Source organism: Pygocentrus nattereri, chromosome 11, assembly GCF_015220715.1.
Source record: "Pygocentrus nattereri isolate fPygNat1 chromosome 11, fPygNat1.pri, whole genome shotgun sequence".
Classification (NCBI taxonomy): Eukaryota; Metazoa; Chordata; class Actinopteri; order Characiformes; family Serrasalmidae; genus Pygocentrus; species Pygocentrus nattereri.
Window position 1 is genome coordinate 1,715,001 of NC_051221.1, and position 21,647 is coordinate 1,736,647.

The following is a 21,647-nucleotide window of genomic DNA, read 5'->3' on the forward strand; positions in this document are numbered from 1 at the left end:
CAAGTGGCGTAACTTTAAAGCCGAGCTGGTGCTGAATTTGAGGATACTGACCTCCTGATGAGCTTACAGCCACTGCACTGCAAGAAATGTCCTCTTGTTTAGTGAAATGATCTTTAATCTAGACAACGTGTCGAAGATTTTTCATGCTGAGGTTGTCGGAAACTTATTAGAAGATCGATTAACTGATTCCCAGACGTTTTTATCTCACTTTATTAAGTGAGCGTCTCACCGCTGACAGGTCATTTTAGGCCAAACTATCAGCCAATATAACAGACAAATAATTACACTCGATAAAATTACTCAACACATGTGGAACGACAGGAAATCAGTTGAATAATCTTCTCACATCTTAGCATCTGAATCTTATAATGCATGTAATGTGGTGCAGTGCGTTAGGAGGACAGTATGAGGCTGATGTTCAGGAGGGGGCTCGCTCACCAGCTGAGGAACTTCGTGGAGCCATAGAAGGGGTCTTCAGCCAGGCTGAAGCTGATGTTGATGCCGCTGGTGACGGGATTGTGGGTAAAATAAGCAGAAATGAGTCCTGACGGAGGTGGCTGAGCAAGAGGAACGGGCTGGGAGTTTCTGCACGGCGTCGCGTCCTCCAGCATCGGCACACGCTTACGGTACGCTATTGGCTTCCACTGCATGAAGCCCCTCACAGAGCTGGAGTTCACAGGGGACGAGACCCACTGAGATACCTAAGAGAGGGGGGGGTGGGGTGGGGGGTTAGGGTCGAGTGTTTCCGTATGAAAGGCGACGTGCTGAATTCGTGAATTCACCTCCACCCGGCGGCTCCTCCTTCATACCTGGAATATTGAGGGCGTGTACTCGTCATCGATGAACCGCTGAACGTCCACTCTGTCCTGAAACCCCACCTCGCTCACCATCTGGAGCTCCAGAGAGAAGCGCGATTGGTTGGCCCGCGGAGTCACACCCTCCAACCACACGTGCAGCTGGGAGGAGTTAGCGCTGTGGAGGAGGCTCGGCCACGCCTCCTCACGACCCCCCGACTCGAAGGCTGAAAACTGAGAGAACATCAGGAATGAGACTGATCAGCTCGATAACAATTAGCATACGGTCAACCCTTCGCTGCCAAATGAAGGCCAACGCAGAGCTAATAGCAGGTGTTACAGTGATCTGGCTGTGTGTGTGTGTGTGTGTGTGTGTGTGTGTGTGTGCGCTGTATTTCTGAGTTGTGTGATGTCAGAGCTGGTTTCTCTCACTCTGGCCAGTGATGGCAGGTTCTGCTGAGTGTTCTGATGTAAATCCTGAGGCTGTTTTTAAAAGCAGTACTGCAACCTTGTGTGGCTGGTTAACACGATCTAATGATTTCCAAACTGTTAACTGCCTACTAAACAGCACAGTCCACTTCAAAAGAGTAAACAAAACGATCCGTGTGAAGAATTTCACCCACATCCAGACAGAAGGAGCCGTTTCTGAAGGTGGAGCTATGGTCCTTCCCACAGAGCAGGGCTGCATGGAACGTGTAGTCCACGGTGCTGTTCAGGTCACTCCAGGCAAAGTCCTTAAGATCGTAAGGAGGCAGGAAGTCCTGAGGCTCTGCAGTGTTGTTTACGTCATCATACTCCAACAGCTGAAAGAGACAGAGACACCAAAACTAGTCTTTCTCACATCTGAATGTATTCACGGGGTGCCTCAGGGATCAACTGTTGGACCCCTTCTTCTTCTTTTTTTTAAATTACAAGCCCTCAAGCTCTGGTGCCCCAGGGGTGCCTCATGGATCAATTCCTGGCCCCTCTTTTTTGTAATATACATGTTACCTCCATAGTCAAATCCTCCACAAGTCCCCAGGGGAGATCAAAGGAATCATTTCTTGGATGCTTAATTTTTTTAAATCATGTTACTCCTCAGCAAAATCATATTCTGCCCAGTTGTGCAAGAACCAAACAAGCATTTTGTTTTGTCTTGCTTTTTTTGTATATTTACAGTACATCTACAGACTCAGGAATTATTAAAGTTTCTGCTGGCTACCAAAGTACAAACTTACAAAATGCAACTCAGAGTTTCAGAGTTTCAGAGCGCATGTGCTGTCTGAATTGTTACGGCGTTTATGAGGTTTAAGGACTGGCATTCCTCCATTACACGATGAGTAGCGTGTGGGAATGCCTTGCCTTGCCTTGCCTTGCCTACTCCTTAGTCAAATCTCCCCCACGCCTGTTGCCCCAGGGGTGCCTCAGGGATCAATTGTGAGACCCTTGCTCTTTTTTAATTAACATGTGTCCTCCTTTCCCAAAGCATCATCTGCCTTATTTTGCAAGAGGGACCTCAGGGATCAGTTTTTGGGCCGATTCTGTTTTGAAATACTCATTACAGTCAAACCACGCGCAGCCAGCTGAACAGGGCAGTGCTGCGTTTACAGTTTACCATTAAAGAAAAACCTCAGCGTAGAATTGGAGCTAAACAGCGATGGTAAGTGACCAATGGCAGCACGCAGCCATGTGAGGTTGCTAGGGTAACAATAACCCCCAGAAATGAATGACTATCAAAGAAGGGCTTTGGTGGTCTTTGTTATTATTTTAAGATCACTTGAATGAAGACCTAACATTTTTACAACCTTTCCTTCACATTTTAATGGACAGTGGTAAGCGAGACCCACCCTGGTGAACACCAGAGCTCTGCTGTACTGCACACTGCTCTCCGGCACCACCCGCAGACCGCCTGTAGAGTTGAGGATGACGAAGGTGGGCCAGTCCACCTGAACCGAGGACTCCGTGGAGTTGGTGTGGACCAGCAGCACTGCAGGAGCTCCTTTACTGCAGAGGAAGAAGTGCAGGGTGTCGTTTTCACCCAGCGCCCGCACATGCAGCAGGTCGAACTCAGGGGGCGCTGCGTTGGACAGCTTCAGGCCAGGGTTCAGCTCCAGAGTCACCTGAGGGGCATAAAGATCGCATCTGATCAATCGAGTCTGGATCAGCCGTAGCCAAACGTTGAGAGACAGTTTATTAGAAACTGTTCTACTCCTGAGGAAAAGTTTCCTGCAAGAGATGTGAGAAAAGCAGCTACAGCTGAGCTGAAGCGCAAAGCTCAACTCCATTTCCGTCATTTTATCTTGTTAAAGTGTCGTATTTCATGCTTAAATGACTCCTGGTCTGGTGAAATGGTTCCTTGGATGGAGAGAGAATGTGTAGAGTACTATACAGAACCAAACAGGGTTCTTCTATTGCTACAAGCTTGACGTCGTCACACGGACCTTCGCTAAAGAACCCTTGAAGAACACGCTAAAGTCATTCAATCCGTAGAACACTAATGAGAGGCAGGATCACTACGAGTGCCGACGTCTTGGTAGATACATTTCCCGTTCCACCTTAAACAGTGGCACCTCAGGCACCAGAACTGCTGCTCCATTTAAGGTGGAACGGGAAAATTCAAACAAGAATCTGGAGAATCTCTGACTTCAGCTTCATATCACTGAAGAATTAGGGGGGGTGATAATAAATAACTGCCCCCCTCTTTGAAGGCATCTGATCCCTAAATGTAAATAAAGCCCAGCAGTGAGGAGCTGAACTTTCCCCTCCTCTGCTGTCCCTGCAGACGGGCAGGGTCGCCTACAGAGCGGCGCTAGTAGCTGTTAATGAAGTGATGCTCTTTTATTAGAGGGTCTCATTTCAGAGGGAAGATCTCAACCACTGCCCTGTAGCTCAGTAACAAGAAGACACTCCAAAACAAGGGGTGGGGGTAAAAAGGAGAAGAAACGGGAAACCACTGCAGGTTCTCCTTTCTCTGCTCCAGATCAGACGCCTGAAAAAATAATCACGCTGACCGAAAGAGTTCCTTTGGTCAGTTTGTTCTCTGAGACCTCGCCTATAAACGAAGAGGCCTTTAACAGTACAGCACTGGATCAGAGGACGAGGAGAACCGGTTAAACTAGATCAGCTGTAGGAGCTTTTAAGCCCAGTAGAAAAGCAGAAGCAGGTCTTGGACTGAGAGCCACTCCAGCAGCTTCACTTCCCTCCAGCTGCAGCTGACCGACCCGAATATCTGCAAGACGACTCTGTTAAAACTCTTTTACACCTCTTTTAACACTCAAAGCTATTTTGAAAACCTCTTTTAAAAACTTTATAGGCCATTTTAAGTACTCAAATTCTTCAGAAAACCTCTTTTGAAAGACTGAAAAACCTTTTAAAAACACTTCAAAACCCCTTTAAGATTCCTTTTAAAAGCCTTTTTAAAACTCTGCTCTTTGAAAACAATTTTAAAAGCTTTTTTGTAAACTCTGACTCCTCTTTTGAACCCCCTTTGAAACTATAAACTGCATTAAAAACTCTTTCAAAAGCTCTTTTAAAAAAAAAACCCTCTGAAACCCCTTTTAAAAACTATTTAAACCCCTTTTAAAAACGATTTAAAACCAGTTTTAAATCGTCTTTCAAAAGCTCTTTTAAATCATTGACACTCTTAGCTGATCATTGATCATTCTCCAGATTGACAAAGAACGTGCTGTATACGGTTCTATATAGTGTCCTTTTGAACTTTCTTCTATACAGCACCAAAAAAGGTTCTGCTACTGTTGTGATGTCAAGCATGTAACTGCAGAAGAACCCTTTTTGGTACTATAAAGAATCCTTTGCGTGCCTCTGGGTTCTCTGCATGGTGAACTGGTTCTTCAGATTGACAGAATGTGCTGTATATTGTTCTATGTAGAACCTTTTCTGAACATGGTTCTATACAGCACCAAAAATGGTTCTACTACAGTGATGAGCTTGGAACAACAGAACAAGCCTTTTTGGTGCTATAAAGAACCATACACAGCATATTCTCCCTCAATCTGAAGATAGAACCATTCGTGCAGGAATTTTAAACAGAACCACCATCTTCACTAAAGAACCATCTGTTTACAGAATGTATATAGAACCACTTCCAAAAGGTTCTATACTGAACCGTGTAGGACACACTCTCCACCAACCCAGAGAACCATTTCAGTATCTAGAACTCTCGATTACTACCCGCTTAACTCGGGCTGGTGCGGCTGCTCCTAGCTCTCTCGCTCGAATTCTCCAGTTCCACCTTAAATCGCGCTGTGGTTTCATTACGGCTCCCGAGGGGCTACGGCAGGGATAGTAACTGCTGCACCATTTAAGGTGGAACGGGGGAATTGGAATAAGAAGCAGGCGAGCGAGAAACGGAGCGCCAGCTCCGCTCCAGACAGCACATTCAGCCCAATATAGCCGTTTAACCCTCACCTTCCGTCGGAAAGGAACTCCACTTCCCATGAATCCGCTCGCACAGAGAAAAACGCCGAGTAAAACACCGAGTAAAGGAATAAAGCTCCGAGCGTTAGAGCCCGACATCGCTCCGCTCCTCAGCTGACCTGCCACAATAAGAGTCCCAGCACGGCGAGCACGGCTCAGCTGACCTGCCGCAATAAGAGTCCCAGCACGGCGAGCACGGCTCAGCTGACCTGCCGCAATAAGAGTCCCAGCACGGAGAACACGGCTCAGCTGACCTGCCACAATAAGAGTCCCAGCACGGAGAACACGGCTCAGCTGACCTGCCACAATAAGAGTCCCAGCACGGAGAACACGGAGAACACGGCTCAGCTGACCTGCCACAATAAGAGTCCCAGCACGGAGAACACGGCTCAGCTGACCTGCCACAATAAGAGTCCCAGCACGGAGAACACGGCTCAGCTGACCTGCCACAATAAGAGTCCCAGCACGGCGAGCACGGCTCAGCTGACAAATGACCGGAGAGTGTCTTATAAATAAAAATCAACCAGTGTGTTTCCCTTCGTCCCGTTAAAGAGGGCCACCCAACTTTCTCATGCAGCTCACAGTGGTGAGTTCTGTACGGATCTCCAGTGATGACCCTCAGGGCAGAGCGATACACGGTCCAGTAATTTGAGAGCTGGAGGAGCATATTTATAGATAACGTCACCAAAGTCCAGCACTGATAGTAAAGCTGCTTCAACTAGTCTTTTTCTGGCGTGCGTGGGGAAACAGGACTGTCTATAAAAATAACCCAGCTTCTGTCGCATTTACTGACTAGTTTATTAATGTGTGGTTTAAAACTGAGTTCATCGTCCAGCCATATGCCAAGGTATTCATATTCCGTGACTCTCTCAATAGTGGATCCTGCCAGGGTAGTAATATTTACAGCACTAAAATCAGTATTAAAAGATCTGGAAAACAGCATGAACTTAGTTTTCGTGGCATTTAAAAATGATAAAATGATAAAAAATAAGAGTCACCAACAAAACAAACAGACTCAGTGCTGAAAAAAGTCAGCTGACCTGCCAAAATAAGAGTCATCAACACAACAAACTCGAACTCATAATACTGGATATACTCAGCTGACCTGCCAAAATAAGAGTCACCACCACAACAAACACGGACTCATAATACTGGATATACTCAGCTGACCTGCCAAAATAAGAGTCATCAACACAACAAACTCGAACTCATAATACTGGATATACTCAGCTGACCTGCCAAAATAAGAGTCACCACCACAACAAACACGGACTCATAATACTGGATATACTCAGCTGACCTGCCAAAATAAGAGTCACCACCACAACAAACACGGACTCATAATACTGGATATACTCAGCTGACCTGCCAAAATAAGAGTCACCACCACAACAAACACGGACTCATAATACTGGATATACTCAGCTGACCTGCCAAAATAAGAGTCACCACCACAACAAACACGGACTCATAATACTGGATATACTCAGCTGACCTACCAAAATAAGAGTCACCACCACAACAAACACGGACTCATAATACTGGATATACTCAGCTGACCTGCCAAAATAAGAGTCACCACCTCAACAAACACGGACTCATAATACTGGATATACTCAGCTGACCTGCCAAAATAAGAGTCACCACCACAACAAACACGGACTCATAATACTGGATATAGTCATCTGACCTGCTCTCTGACTCGACTCTGCTGTCTAGTTGTCCTGTGCTTGATATAACAGGGGGAATAGGAAGTGGCCAGACTCCTCATAAACCAGCTCAGATAGAGCTATGATTCAGTCATCTGACCTACCAAAATAAAAGACACCACACACACACACACACACACACACACACACACACACACACACACACACACACACACACACAGAGCAGTGGGAGGCGGTTCTCTTCCTCAGTAGGAAATCTGTCCACACATCAGCGGCCATCACACCCGTCAAGGAGAACCTGTTGGTGTGGAAAATGTTTCATCACGTAGAAACTTGTAGAACGATCTGGGAGCTGCTGGGTCCATTTAGAAGTGGCCGAGTGCTTCAGTCAGTCGTTGAAGAAAGAACTGTTTGTTCTAAAAACGTGTAGAAGGTGAAAGCCTGCATTATGTCACATCTGGTAAACCTGTGTACCATCTAGAATCGTCTATAGCTGTAGATGTTTTACCTTCATCATAGGCAGTGCTGATGAAGATTGCTAACACCAGTGACTCCTACGGAGAGACAGAAGAGTGGACGTTCTGTAGAACGACTAATACACATATAACCAAAATACACCAGGGTTGCTCTATTTCCAATGAACAGTTGTGCAGTAATAAGTTATAATACCTGTAATAACAGAACCATAATCCACTGAAATGATCTGTTCTAAGCTGGACTGACTCCACACGCCCCGCCTCGCCTCGCCTCCAGGCTTTTACTCTACTGCTCTGTTTTAAAACATTCGGTTATGAAAAGGAACAAATACCAACTTTTCACCTGGAGGAACTGATTTAAGCTCCACAATCAGACCTTAAACCCACTGCTGGAGCTTTGAGAGAACCTCCTTGATGAAGAAAGAACACACCTGCACAGAACCTTCATTTCTAACAGTGTAGTGTAAAAATAACTGCTGTTGGGTGAACATTTAATAACTGTGATCGGGCCTAGAGGTACAACTACTCAAGTATTTTCAGCTCAGCAGCTGAAAATCAGCTCTTTCTCAGCACCTACAGGCTCCTCCCTCACCTCATCACTGAACCGCTCACAGTGGTGGTGATAGGAACCAGACGTCCCCCTCTAAAAGCTCCTCACAGTGGTGGTGATGGGAACCAGACGTCCCTCTAAAAGCTCCTACAGAAAGTTCCTACATGAACTGGTTCTGAATTCACTGCCTGATGACTGAGACGCTGTTTTATGAGAGTTTAGAGAACTTCAACTCCATTCATGGTGGAGGGAGACATGCAGGGCGCTGTGCGGCAAAATAGTCCCCAAAGAAAACTCATTATTCCAGATTTTCCACTGTTTTGAATAAATATATATAAATATCAGTGGAATTGCTCTTTCAGTAAATAGTAATAAGTAATAATCTCTCTCTCCCTCTCTCTCTCTCTCTCTCCCTCTCTCTCTGTCTCTCTCTCTCTCTCTCTCTCTCTCTCTGTCTCTCTCTCTCTCTCTCTCTCTCTCTCTCTGTCTCTCTCTCTCTCCCTCTCTGTCTCTCTCTGTCTCTCTCTCTCTCCCTCTCTCTCTCTCTCTCTCTCTCTCTCTCTGTCTCTCTCGCTCTCTCTCTCTCTCTCTCTCTCTCTCTCTCTCTCTGTCTCTCTCTCTCTTCCTCTCTCTCTCTCTCTGTCTCTCTCTCTCTCCCTCTCTGTCTCTCTCTGTCTCTCTCTCTCTCCCTCTCTCTCTCTCTCTCTCTCTGTCTCTCTCGCTCTCTCTCTCTCTCTGTCTCTCTCTCTCTCCCTCTCTCTCTCTCTCTCCCTCTGTCTCTCTCTCTCTCTCTCTCTCTCTCTCTCTCTCTCTCTCTGTCCCTCTCTCTCTCTCTCTCTCTCTCTCTCTCTCTCTCTGTCTCTCTCTCTCTCTCCCTCTCTGTCTCTCTCTGTCTCTGTCTCTCTCTCTCTCTCTCTCTCTCTCTCTCTCTCTCTCTGTCTCTCTCTCTCTCTCTCTCTCTCTCTCTCTCTCTCTCTCTCTCTGTCTCTCTCTGTCTCTCTCTCTCTCTGTCTCTCTCTCTCTCTCTCTCTCTCTGTCTTAAAGAAGTCAGTGGATGAAGTGAACGAGGAACGAACTGTTAGACGCTACTTCCACATAAAATTTCATTGCAGTGCGGTCACTGACACATCAGATCCTCTTTACTCAGCTGTGTGTGCTTTGTGTCTGCACCCAGACTCAAACCACATCCTGCTGAAAGCAGAACACACGACAGCTGTGTGTAACGGGACGGAACCAGCCAGACGCTCGCGGTGAAGACAGGAAACGGGGCTTCACTTGAAAAGGCCGAAAACACGGTCAGGAAAACGCACAGAACCACTGAGCAGCTCTACCCACAGAGGCACTGACCTCACAAAGAGCCTGTACTAAAGCCTGGGCTTAAACACCAAACACAGCTGAGACAGGCCAGCACTCAGCTGAGCTGGAACGCTGACTGGTGGATTGTGGAGGTTCCTCTGTCACGTGGCTGTGAGAGACACAAAAGACTGGCTGTCGAGTAACTTCCTGATACTTAACTCAGATAAAACAGAGGTCCTGCTTCTTGGTCAAAAAGCAGTTTCATCGCGCTCATCTGTTAAAAGTCTTGGTGTCGTGATGGACGCTGATCTGTCCTCAGACGCACATATAACTAATATCACTAGAACAGCCGTCCTGCATCTCCGCAATATCACTACATTAAGAAAGGCATGATCTCTACAGGACGCAGAAAAGCTAGTTCATGCTTTTATATCTTCAAGGCTGGATCACTGTAATGCCCTGCTGTCTGGACGTCCCAGCAAAAGCCTCAACAAGCTTCAGCTGGTCCAGAACGCTGCAGCCAGAGTCTCACAAGAACCAGAAAGTTCGACCATATCAGCCCAGTTTTATCAGCCCTGCACTGGTTACCAGTTAAATTTCACATTGCGTGTTTCTTTCCTTTCTCTGCTGAGTTGATCAGCTGCCCATCCTGTGCGTCTGATGCTGCTGCCTCTTCTGCCTCGACCAGGTGCCACTGCTCACCAGCCTTCTGGACCATTTCAGCTTTCTGGACTGGTTCGACCACCATGGAGCTTCTTGCTGTATGACACTGTGCAAACCCCACCTGCCTCCACCAACCGAGGCCCCGGGAGGCAGCACAGATTCACCCGGTCCTTCTTCCACTACTATGTTAAAACAATTACACTGGATTAGTAAAGATCAGATGTTTGAATGGGTCCTGTAACGAGGTTGTGTTCAGGAGGCATCTATTCTGGCTGGGCAACATGTCAGTATTTATGGTCATTTAAAAGCGTGTTTCCAAAAAAAGTTGTGAAAATGATGTGGATATTAACAGAAGTGCAAATCATTTCAACTCTGTTTGATTACAACTGTACAAAGACAACATATCAAATGTTCAAACTGAGAGTGTTTTCAAAAATATTACACAATATTAAGAATTGTGTCAAGAAAACCTTGATCTGTTGAGCAGCTGAGAACATAGAACGGGACCCCGCAGAACCCCTTCACTGATTTCCACCACTGGATGGAAACATTAAAGCTGCTGTTTAGCAGGTTACGCCAGCTTTTACCAGCAGGGGGCGGCTGTTTTCATTCTTCTCCTTTGAGGACCTGGTGGGAAAAACACTAGGGAGCTAATTATTGTTATAACAGCTTTAATCGTGTTATAACAGCTTCACAACACAGCACATGCTCTTTTTAATCAATCAATCAGCCAATCAATCAATCAATCAATCAATCAATCAGTCACACACCTTCTGGGTCATGGGGCTTGCTGGAGTCTATCCCAGCGATCATCTGACAGAAGGCAGGATACACCCTGGAAAGGTCGCCAGTCCATCACTGGGTGTCAATCAATCGATCAATCAATCAATCAATCAATCAATCAATCAATCAATCAATCAATCAACCTTTATTTAACCTGGGAGAACATTGCTGGTGACCCTCATTTACACTGTGTAAGGTAAATTAAATTGAATAATAAAATGACTGAAATCAGGTGGGCACGAAAAATGAAACATTACTAATGAAAATACATCAAAAGCAGAAAAACAATAATTAAAAGGTTAAAGTTAATCAAATCACAAGAAGATGAATAAAACAATACGAGGAGGAAATGACGGCAAAAATGATAAAATAATCAGAATTAGAATAAGAATATGAATAATAATAAATTAACACATAGATACGTTGAAAAATTTAATCAAATGACTAAACAATGAAAGTGAGGCAGTAAATGTGGTCACTGGTGTTCGGGGTTTGTAAAGGACTTGATGCCATTGTTTTGCTCTTTAATTGCCATGTAGTTACTGCTATTATTACTACCTTGATTTGTCGTTTATAGCTTAGTCCAGCTTGTTACTATAACACTACCATGTAATTAACCACTTATTATGCATCAGTAAAGTACAGAAACGGCCAAAACAAAGTTCAACTGAGTCAGATCAGCCAAAAGTTACGTTAAGTGATGCTTTTTTAATCCCACAAACGGGGAATTTCCCATCCGTGAAGTGACACACGCACACACACACACACACACACACACACACAGTACGGGGCAGTGAGCACACTTGCCCAGAGTGGTGGGCAGCCCTATCCACGGCACCCGGGGAGCAGTTGGAGGTTAGGTGTCTTGCTCAAGCCCTGGGGATTGAACCGGCGACCTTCTGGTCACAGGGCCAGTTCCCTGACCTCCAGCCCACGACTGCCCCAAAAATGATTTTATTTACAAGTAAATTACCTTGTTTTATCAAACCTGAATAAACTGTGAACGAGCGGTTCAAGCGGTAGTTGAATAAAACTGCTTTAATTGCTGTTGAAGGCCAGTTGTAATTCAGGATTCAGGTTCATGAGCTGCACCACAAACTGGCTTCAGCGTTGAGTTTGTGGTCATTAAGTATTCACAGCCCCCGATTTCCGATGCTCGTCATCGATGTTCGCAGTGAGCGGGGAGGCGAAGGCCGTTCAGGGCTGTGTGTATTCGTGTCTGTCGCCTGTTTCTGCTTTGTGTCTGCAGATCGTCTCTAACCGCATCCTGCTGAAGTAGGTCAGATTTCTCCAGCTGAGCACAACCTAAAACGACCTCCGCAGCCACCTGGCCCCTCGGGGTGCTCCTGAGCCTCATCTCCAGTCGAACACGTCAGGGAATCGAATCTGTTGGTGAAGTAAAACAAACCAAAGACAAAACAACCAACCACGTGGGTCGGTTTCATGGACCTAGTCTTGGACTAGGAAGGGTTTCATCGTTAAGCAGCTCGTTGAGTCTAAGTTTAGCCTCAGTCTGGCTCTGAAAGACCGGCCGTCCTCAGATTCCTGCCGTTTTTGTGGAGGACTTCAGTTTTGTAGCTGTGTTTTCCAGATGGTTCATCTTTAAAAGCTTTGAGTCTGTTATCCACTTTGTTTCTGGAATTTGTTTAAGCTGAAGCTTTTATATACAAAGTCAGGTCCATAAGTATTTGGACAGTGACAGAATTTTTACAATTTTGCCTCTGTACACCATCATGATGGATCTGAAATGAAGTCAAGATGTGATTATGGATCTTCAGCTTCAGTCCAAGGGGGACCACAAGAATATGGCATTAAACATTTTTACACAGTCCCTCCATTTTCACAGGCTCAAAAGTAATTGGACAGTCGACTGCTGACAGGATTCTGAAGTGTACAGAGCTTTAACTTCTGCAGAGATTCAGCCAAACGCTACAAACCGAGAGGTCAAAGCTTCACGGTCAACGTAAAAGATTCTTAAGGCCAAGAAATGCTCTTAAATGGCCGAGTCAGTCGCCCAGCTGAGCACAGGCTTCACTTACTGAGGCAGAACTGAGGCCTGACACAGCATCTCAAAGGAGGAAGCTCAGCGTTTACTGACGCTAATGGGTTCCAGACATCAGGAAGACATCGACTGCAAATGATTTGCATCCAAGTATTAAAAATAACCCTTTTGTTTATAATTACATTTGTCCAGTTATTTTTGAGCCTGTGAAAATGACTGAACTGAAATTATATTTTTATTAATATCTCAAGGACTTCAGTGCAAATTCACTCCAAATACTTATGGACATGACTGTAGAAACTGGAAGCCAGTTTATGTAAAGTCCTCTGAGAAGAGATTAAGATGGACTACTGACCTTCTCCAGTCCTGCAGACAGTAGAGTGGAGCTCTCCATGTCCTCAGGTCACTGATGAGGTCAGTCCACAGTGGACGAGAGGGACGGAGGGTGAACCTCTTTCATATTAAACTCATCATATATGTTCATATATAATCACAGAAACGCAGCATGAGTTAAGACCTGAGGATACTTTGAGGGTCGCCTGGCTTCAGCGAACTAAATGACGTCATCGCTGAGAAACGAACAGCAGACGTCGCTCATGGCTGCTGGGCGAGCTCAGCTGAGGAAGGCACTACGGGGCGATTTGTCAGTAAAAAGAGGCGTGTCAGCAATCAAGGATGGGTGGCTTTGAAGAGCTTAGTTTTGCGAAAAGTCTGCAGAGACACCAGTGTTCCACATTGAAACATTTCCTAAGTGAGCAATGAAAACCTCCTGATTAAGATGTAAGGTCTGTGATTCGGTAGCTGAAGATCTGCCGCAGCTCCCTGTGCACATGATGGAGTTTAAGACTCGGGGTATTAAAATGAACAGACACACTATGAAGGTAAAATCTGGCGTCAGTGGTTCCGTTTTCAGAACTTTCCTTTGAACTTTATTTTATCTTAATTTTTTACAGGACTTGTAGCCCCCTCTGGCACAAAGGCACACTGCCCTAGATATACTGGATGTTCATGCAAAATACTTGTGGTTTTAAATTATGAAAATATTTATATTTCCCGATACTTTTTTCCCTCATTCGTCAGTTTGTCGAAGATCAATTGATACTCGATTGATGACACGATTGGCCCCTCCCACTCGTCCATGCGCTTCCTTGTTTTCCTTCCTTCCCGGTCCTGCCCCCGTGTTTCCAGACCCTGATCCTTGATTGTAACCACCTGTGTCGTGTTAACCCTGTACTTGTATTTAAGCCCTGTGTTTTCCCTAGTCTTTCTCCTGGTCTTTGTATTGTATCGTATTGTTTGGTGTTTGTTCTGCTGGCCTCCGTTGTTTAGCCTGTTTTCCTTTTTTGTAATGTCCCTCGTTCTCTCCATGTTGGCTCTGTGATCCTGGATCGTTTGGACCCAGATTATGGATTTGCCCCAAATAAATCTCACTTCTCTTCGTGTATGCGTCCACCTCATCATCGCTCCCCACCGTCACATACTCAAACATCATGGATCCATGTGTAAGTGCTGCTCATATAGATGCGCTTCATCTAAAATATCAACTACATTCTCAGATAAAAGTGTCCAAACTGTCACTGGGGTGGAACCCTTAAGGGTACATCTTCAGTACCTTTAGTCAGGGAACATAACTGAGCCATAATCCATTGAAATCATGTTTTTGAAGTTCTTCTTTAAAACATTAGGTTATGAAAAGGTACAAATACATACCTCTCCTCTGGGAGAACTTCTTTAAGGCACACAGATGGACCTTAAGACCATAGTTTACCTCTGAAGGTACATTTACATTGTGTGTACCTTCATGAAATAAACTCTACCTGCTTTTCACCTTTATTTCTGACAGTGTACACATCTGCAGTGGAGGTCTAACTCTGATTCTTGGAATTCCTGGTTCCTCTCCATGTTTCTTAGTTCCTCTCAGGGATTCTCTTTTTTTGCCACTGCAATGCTTGGCTTGTTCATTTTGGGCTGTGAATCAGATTATCTGCAGAGCTGCTTTATATGCCAATATTCACTATATGGACAAATGTACTGGGACACCCACAGGAGCTTTTATTAACCCATTTCTAAATCCATAGGCATTAATATGGAGTTGGTCCCTCTTTGCAGCTCTAACAGCTTCCACTCTTCCAGGAAGCTTCTACAAGATGTTGGAGAGTGTCTATGGGAATTTGTGTCCATTCATCCAGAAGAGCATTTGTGAGGTCAGACACTGATGATGGACGAGAGGGTCTGGCTCACAATCTCTGTTCTAACTCATCTCAAAGGTGTTGGATGGGGTTGAGGTATAGGACTCTGTGAGGGTCAGTCAAACTCTACCACACCAAACCCAGCCAGGCCTGTATGGAGCTGCTTTGGTCACTGGGGCTCAGGCATGCTGGAACAGAAGAGGTTCTTTCCCAAACTGTTCCCACAAAGTTGGAAGTGTGCAATTGTCCAGAAAGTCTTGGTGCTGAAGCTTTAAGATTCCCTTCACCGGAACAAAGGGTTCTAGACCAACCCCTGAAAAACAGCCCCATATCATCATACCTCCCCCAGCAAACAGTGCAGTCAGGCAGGTTATGTTCTCCTGGCATTCGCCAAACCTAGACTCGTCCATCAGACAGACAGACAGAGAAGCTGATTGGTCACTCCACAGAATATGTTTCCACTGCTCCAGTCCAGTGGCGACGCTTTACTCCATTCCAGTTGACACTTGGCATTGCGGATTTTGATCTTAGGCTTGTTTGCAGCTGTTCAGCCATGGAAACTCATTTTGTGAAGCTCCTAATGTGCGGTTCTTTTGCTGATGTTGCTTCCAGAGGCAGTTTGGAGCCCTTTAGTGATAATTCATCAGGGGATAGGCACTGTGCTCTTTGGCACTCAGCAGCTCAGCTTACAAACGCAGAGTTTGTGTGGTCTATCGCTTTGTGACTGAGCTGTTGTTGCTCCTAGACACTGCTATTTCACTGTAATAACACTTACAGTTGTCTGGGGCAGATCTAGCAAGACGTTTCATCCTTTGACAGAGCCACGTATAAAGTTACTGAGCTCTTCAGTACGATCCTCTACTGCTAATTGGGGACTAGAGGGCTATATGTCAATTTTATACACCTGTTAGTAAAGAGTATGACGGAAATGCCTGAACTAAAAAATTAGGAGGGATAACCCAATACATTTGGTTGTATAGTGTATATTAAACATGCAAAAACTCACCAGGACTGGGGGTTAAATATTGCCCTTTTTATGCTTTTTGGTACATTCATTTAAAAAATATTGCTTTAAAATTCATAATATTCAAAATATTACTTTAGAAAACCCTTAGAACTCAGAGCTGCACTCCTCAAAAAGCACTCATAACCCACTCAGCTGATGAGGTATGAAGCGGTTTGTTTAGAAAAAAGATCTGTGGTAAGCAGAAAATTGTGTTTCATTTCTGGTAGCGTTGCTTTCAGTCTCTATCAGGAACCCACTGGTAAAGCAGTTCCATTCGCACTCACCACACAAGATGAACCTGTCCTGGTTTCTGCTTCTGCTCTCTTATGGACACATCCAGGCAACTTATGGTGGTATGTTTATTTTACACATTGGAACTTATAGGAAAGTAGATATCAAATATTTGCAATGAAAAATGTGCATCATAATTAAAAGCAAGTAATCCTGTAAAAATGTGGCTGGTTGTAAAGGAGACCTGTGAACAAGGATGTTCTAAATGTGTTCTAGATCATTTGCTCAAAGGATTTCGATCCTGATCTCTTTCAGATTTAAAACCATCCTCCATCTTCACGCTCACTGTCCGGCCAAAAGAAAGCATCACTCTGACCTGCGACATCACTGACAAGTACGAGGTGGCCTGGTATCATCTGAACTCCATGTTAGAGGAGCTAACGCTGCTGATCTTCGCTAAGAAAACCCGCACCCGAAAAAGTCTCCCATTCTCCTACAATAAAAACGAGAGTCGTTTCATCCTGTCGGCAGACGGCGAGATCACCATCGCCAACCTTACGATCCTCGAGGTCGGGAAGGATGACCTGGGGCTCTATTTCTGTGGGACTACAGCTGAGTGGTCACAGATGCGCTTTGCCAGAGCTTTCAAACTGCAGTTCAAAGGTTTGTGTTTCTTGTTGAATTTTTGGTAATTCATAAATTTTGCTTTGCTTATTGCTCAATGTCCAAGTTAGTTCATTGTTAAAATTACTACGAAGACAACATATTAAATATTGAAACTGAAAATGTTTTTAAAAAAAAATATGTCTATATTGAATTTGAGGGCAGCAACATGTTTCAAAAACGTTGGGACGGGAGAATGTTTACCACTGTGTTTCATCAACTGAGGAGGCACTGCTGTAGATTAGAAAGTGAAAAGTTTTCTGTTCTTAGTTGATTCAGGATTTCAGCTGATCGTCAGTTTCAGGGGCTCATTTGTCATATTTTTCATTTCATAATGAAGCAAATGTTTTCAGTGGTGACCGGTCTGGATTGCAGGCAGGTCCGGACTCTTTTAATACGGAGCAGTGCTGCTGTAATTCAGAGGACACAGTGTCCATGATTTCCATAAAGAATTTCAAATGTTGATTCGTCGGACCGCCGGACACTTTTCCACTTCCCCTCAGTCCATTTTAAATGAGCTCCGGCCCAGAGAAGGTGGCAGCGTTTCTGGATCCTGTTTATATTTGGGTTCTTCTTTGTGTTTTAGAGTTTAACAGCGTTTGTGGATGCAGTGATGAACTGTGTTCACAGTCAGTGGTTTTCAGAAGTGTTTCTGAGCCCATGCAGTGATTTCCACTACAGAATCATGTCTGTTTTTAATGCAGTGCTGCCTGAGGGCCCAAAGATCACGGCCAGCAGATACTGGTGTTCAGCCTCGTCCCTCACAGACAGAGATTTCTCCAGATTCTCTGAGTCTTGATTGATTATGCAATTATATCATAGCAAAGGTGATCCTGACCACTGCAGGTGCTCTCTTTGTTTTACTTAATGAACTCAGACTGGCACCTTTTATATGAACCTAGTGTGCTCACTAGTGTGTATGTGGTGTTTCACTGTGCTGATGGGTTAAATGCGGAGGTGAAATTTCCCCACTGTGGGACTAATAAGAGTCACATAATCAAAATATGGAACTTCACTTTTCATCAACTGAAGCTTGAGGAAGAAGTTTTGCAAATTGACATCAGTTCAGACAAAGGCAGGACGTTTCTGATCAGATTAAAACTGTTTCCATTTGTATGCATCATAAATAATGGAAAATGCTGTACTGTTCAGGTTTTCAGCCAGTGGTGCTACATCTTGGTTTCAGTCCAGGGCAGAAAACATGAAGTATTACCTTATAAAGGGTTCTGACTTTTCAGCTCTTTCACACACAGATACAGACCATCTTTCAAGCCCAATGCCTTCAAAGACAGAAGGAGAGAATACAGGTAAGAAACATCTTCTGTGATTTCAGGTAGGAGCTTCACCTCACTTCTGTAGGAAATCCAACTTTTCATGAAACTCATCTCCTGCTGACGTCCTCATGGTCCTCACTTCGTTAACTGTGCAGATCAGGTTTCATCAGCACTGAAACTGAACTGTGGGAGATGAGTTAGTCTCCAAGAGCAGGGCTGGGCTCTCCTGCCTTACACAGACAGTGTAGGACCTCGAGTGGCAACAGCAGGTATAACCAGGGTTTGAAATCCCCCTGGTATTCGGGGTCCCCTGTTGTCTGGCTGCTAACTCTCTCTGCATAGTGGTCCTGATGGTTCAATGTCTGTAAATGTCTGTTCTATCAGCTGTTCTTCTGTAAAGTCTCTGTTCTAGTGCGGTTCTACGCTCTTCCTCACAGTATCTAAGATCTTCTGCATCTCTTCTTCTGTCTTCAGTGTGAGAAATGAGGAACAGTCACTCTTCTCTCCAAACTCTTGGGAAACTGGGCGAGTTTTAGATATAGGAGAGTTACAGATATATTTTTCAAATAAAGCTGCTTTTCCACCACGTGGTACCAGCTTAACTCGACCAGACTCAACTCGCTTTTGGTAGCAGGTACTTAGTTTTCCACTGCAAATGTAGAACCCCCTCAATGTAGCTGGTTGTCATAACAAAAACCACATGAAACTACTGTGACATGAAGGAGATGAATGCTGTTCAGAAGAGGCAGAGAGACAAAAGACTGCTGAAAAAAAAACAGGAGAGTTCAGACGACGAGATGATTCTGGCTGATCAAAGGCAACACAAGAGGCTACGCTGACCTGGTAGCTAATGTTGGCATACGCGCTTGGTCATTTTCTTTGACCAATCAGCAGTCTGCCTTGGGCATCGTCTCAGCTCGCTTAGAACCTCGATGGAGATGATTTCAAAAACTGTAGCAGGTACCAGGTTTGCCTGATGGAGAGCCGAAAAAGGCGAGTAGAGTCGAACTGAGTCGAGTCCACGAACTTTGCAGCGGTAAAGTGGCTTAAGTTTTTCAGAGAAATCCCGGGCATAGTTACAGTTTCTAGGCTGTGAAGGACCAACTGGGTGAACCAGTCTGCTACAGCGCCACCCTGAGGCAGAGCAGTGCTGCAGCTCTAGTTAGTTAAGATCAACAAATACAGATGCTGATTGAGGATGAAGCAGATGAACGATGAGCTTCACTATATCTGGATTTGGGTGGCTATTTTACTCTAAAGGGGAATAACATCATAATCAATTTATTTTCAGGGACCCCCAGAATTTTTATTTTGAGACATACAGGTGGTCCAAGAGGGTAATTAGGGGTACTGGAACTTCCAGGACCCCTGTATTTTGCACCTGAGAGTTGAGTTGTTCTAATGAGCTTATTTACATCTCCAGTCATGTCGTTACAGTAAACTCCTCTTCTGATTCTTGCTCCGCATCTCTCTAGATGAAGTGAGTATGGTGGAGAGGCTGCTGATGCTGGGTGGAGTTGGTGTGGTTGCCCTGGTCTTCCTCATGGCTACAGTAGCTGCAGGAATAGTGGTCCACAAGCGAGCCTGGCGGTCAGGCTGGGCAGAGGGAAGAGACTCATACCGACGTTGCTCTGAAAAGAGGTGAAGAATTGATTCATGCTGTGTCACCTCACGCCCTAAAGAGCGCACCATGCAATCAATGAGCCTGGAGTGGAAATTTAGTAACAGGACAACAGTTTAATTAAAACATGTTCCTATTCTCATATTACTAATCTCAGTCTTAGTATATGCGAAGGCTTATTACTCAGTATCTACAGAGACTTCAGTACAAACTAGCTGATTAATTCTTAAATTCTAGAAGTGTGTAATAAAACTTTGAGCCCACCATCAGGCCCACTGCCAAGTAACGGGGATAAAATGCTATTTAAAAGTTGTTTAACATTTTTTTACTATTTAAAATGTTTTAAAATTCTTTAAGCAAGTAATGCAGCGAGAACAGAGGACGTAGTTTCCAGTCATATTAAATGATCTTAAAAGAAAAGATCTGGTTACATAAGCAGTTTTAATTGTTCAAGAAATGCACGTACAAGTATAAAGCAACAATAACTAACCAAACCTAAGAATAGCTCCATTTTTCGAGATCACTGATGATAAGAATGATAGTTAAAATCAAGTGCATGCTGTAAAACAAGAAACTGTGGAAAAAGATCTAGAAAAAATCTTTAAGAGCTACTACTAGTAGTAGTAGTAGTAGTAGTATTGTGTGGTTGGTGTAGTGGTTAACTCTGCCTTCTACGCTGTAGACTGGGGTTCAATCCCCCACCTGGGCAAGCACCTTACACTATACCCATAAGGGTCCTTGGGCAAGACTCCTAACACCACCTTGGCCCCCCTGTGTAAAATGATCAAACTGTAAGTTGCTCTGGAGAAGAGCGTCAGCCAAATGCCATAAATGTAAATGTATTAACTTTATATAGTTCCATTAATGCCAATATACCTGTGTGTTAATCCATTATAGGTGTGATTTAATCAGTTCCTGCACATTTTATGGGTTCCTGCCAAAACACAATTACAATAATACTGGAATCACTTTTAATATTTTACATTTTTGTGTTTTAGTGCACTATCTAATCCAAATGTATGCTTGTGTTAAATATGATGCACTTGAATATCTCGTCGTTATGATTGTGTGAGTTGTTGAAGATGTTCTGATTGTAGCTTTGTTGCATGCTGATCACCGCAGAGCACATGTGGTGATCCCAATAAAATCAGCAAAATTTTGTTTTTAACTTTTACTCTCTGATAAGCTGTGTTTGCATGTATTGTACAAATCCGCTGTATAATCTGATTAAACCATGTAACTTTGGCTCTCTTTGTCTTTTATTTAAATCAACAAGCACAGATGATAAGCATGTTCAGTTTTAAAATATATATTTTAATACAAGAAAGATACAAAATACAGTTTTTTTAAATATCAGTTTATTGTTTTGAACTGCAGCTGGCAATGTGCGAGAAATGCAGCACCCCTTTGTTAATCAACGAACCAATTAACCAAATTTAGTTGCCAATTGGCATCAGTTAAACTAGACACACCCACACCTGATTCCGGCCAGTCCGGATGAACCTACACATCAGTCACTTACAGTGGATATAAAGCATTTATTTATTTCCACCTTCAGTGTGACCCATAATCTGTTCAATTCCACTGAAAAACGAACTGAAATCATTTAGTGGGGAAAATAAAAATAAAGATCTGAAATAATGTGGCTGCATAAATCTGCCTTTACTAGCCTTAAACTAATACTTTGTTAAAATATAATATATATAGTAATATAATATAAAATACCCTTTGACTCTACAACAGTGTTTTTGGGTAGGAGCCTGTCAGCATGGCACATCTTGACTTGGCAATCTTTGCCCTCTTCCTTGAGAAAACCCTCCAAAGCTGTCCGGTTGTGAAGGCAGGATGTTTTTATCTAGCCACCCGACCCCACAGCGATCGGAGATTGTCGCCACATAAGTTGAATAAAAACTGGCTTTAAACTCAGGATCACAGATGAGCTCCTTTACTATGTTGATCTGTAGGCGTCTGTTCATAAACATAAACCAGCCCAAACTCATTTACTATAAAATG

General features: G+C 44.1%; 2 protein-coding genes across 2 annotated transcripts in view; one reads left to right on the forward strand and one right to left on the reverse strand.

The window, feature by feature from the left end:
• Nucleotides 1-5,718, reverse strand: part of LOC108413237 (glycosylated lysosomal membrane protein) — a 10,582-nt gene extending 4,864 nt beyond the window's left edge. The window contains exons 1-5 of the mRNA XM_037542921.1: nucleotides 5,202-5,718; nucleotides 2,621-2,893; nucleotides 1,418-1,597; nucleotides 810-1,028; nucleotides 439-701 (exon numbers count right to left, since the gene is read on the reverse strand). Coding sequence (XP_037398818.1) covers nucleotides 439-701; nucleotides 810-1,028; nucleotides 1,418-1,597; nucleotides 2,621-2,893; nucleotides 5,202-5,309 — 1,043 coding nt within the window. The 5' untranslated portion in view covers nucleotides 5,310-5,718. The remainder of the gene's footprint in view (nucleotides 1-438; nucleotides 702-809; nucleotides 1,029-1,417; nucleotides 1,598-2,620; nucleotides 2,894-5,201) is intronic.
• A 10,381-nt stretch (nucleotides 5,719-16,099) lies between these two features.
• LOC108413234 lies at nucleotides 16,100-20,879 on the forward strand. Its single transcript, XM_017685644.2, has 4 exons — nucleotides 16,100-16,198; nucleotides 16,392-16,739; nucleotides 17,993-18,046; nucleotides 19,489-20,879. The coding sequence occupies exons 1-4, from the start codon at nucleotides 16,138-16,140 to the stop codon at nucleotides 19,656-19,658; spliced, it is 633 nt and encodes a 210-aa protein (XP_017541133.1). The 5' UTR covers nucleotides 16,100-16,137; the 3' UTR covers nucleotides 19,659-20,879.
• The last annotated feature ends 768 nt before the right edge of the window (nucleotides 20,880-21,647 follow it).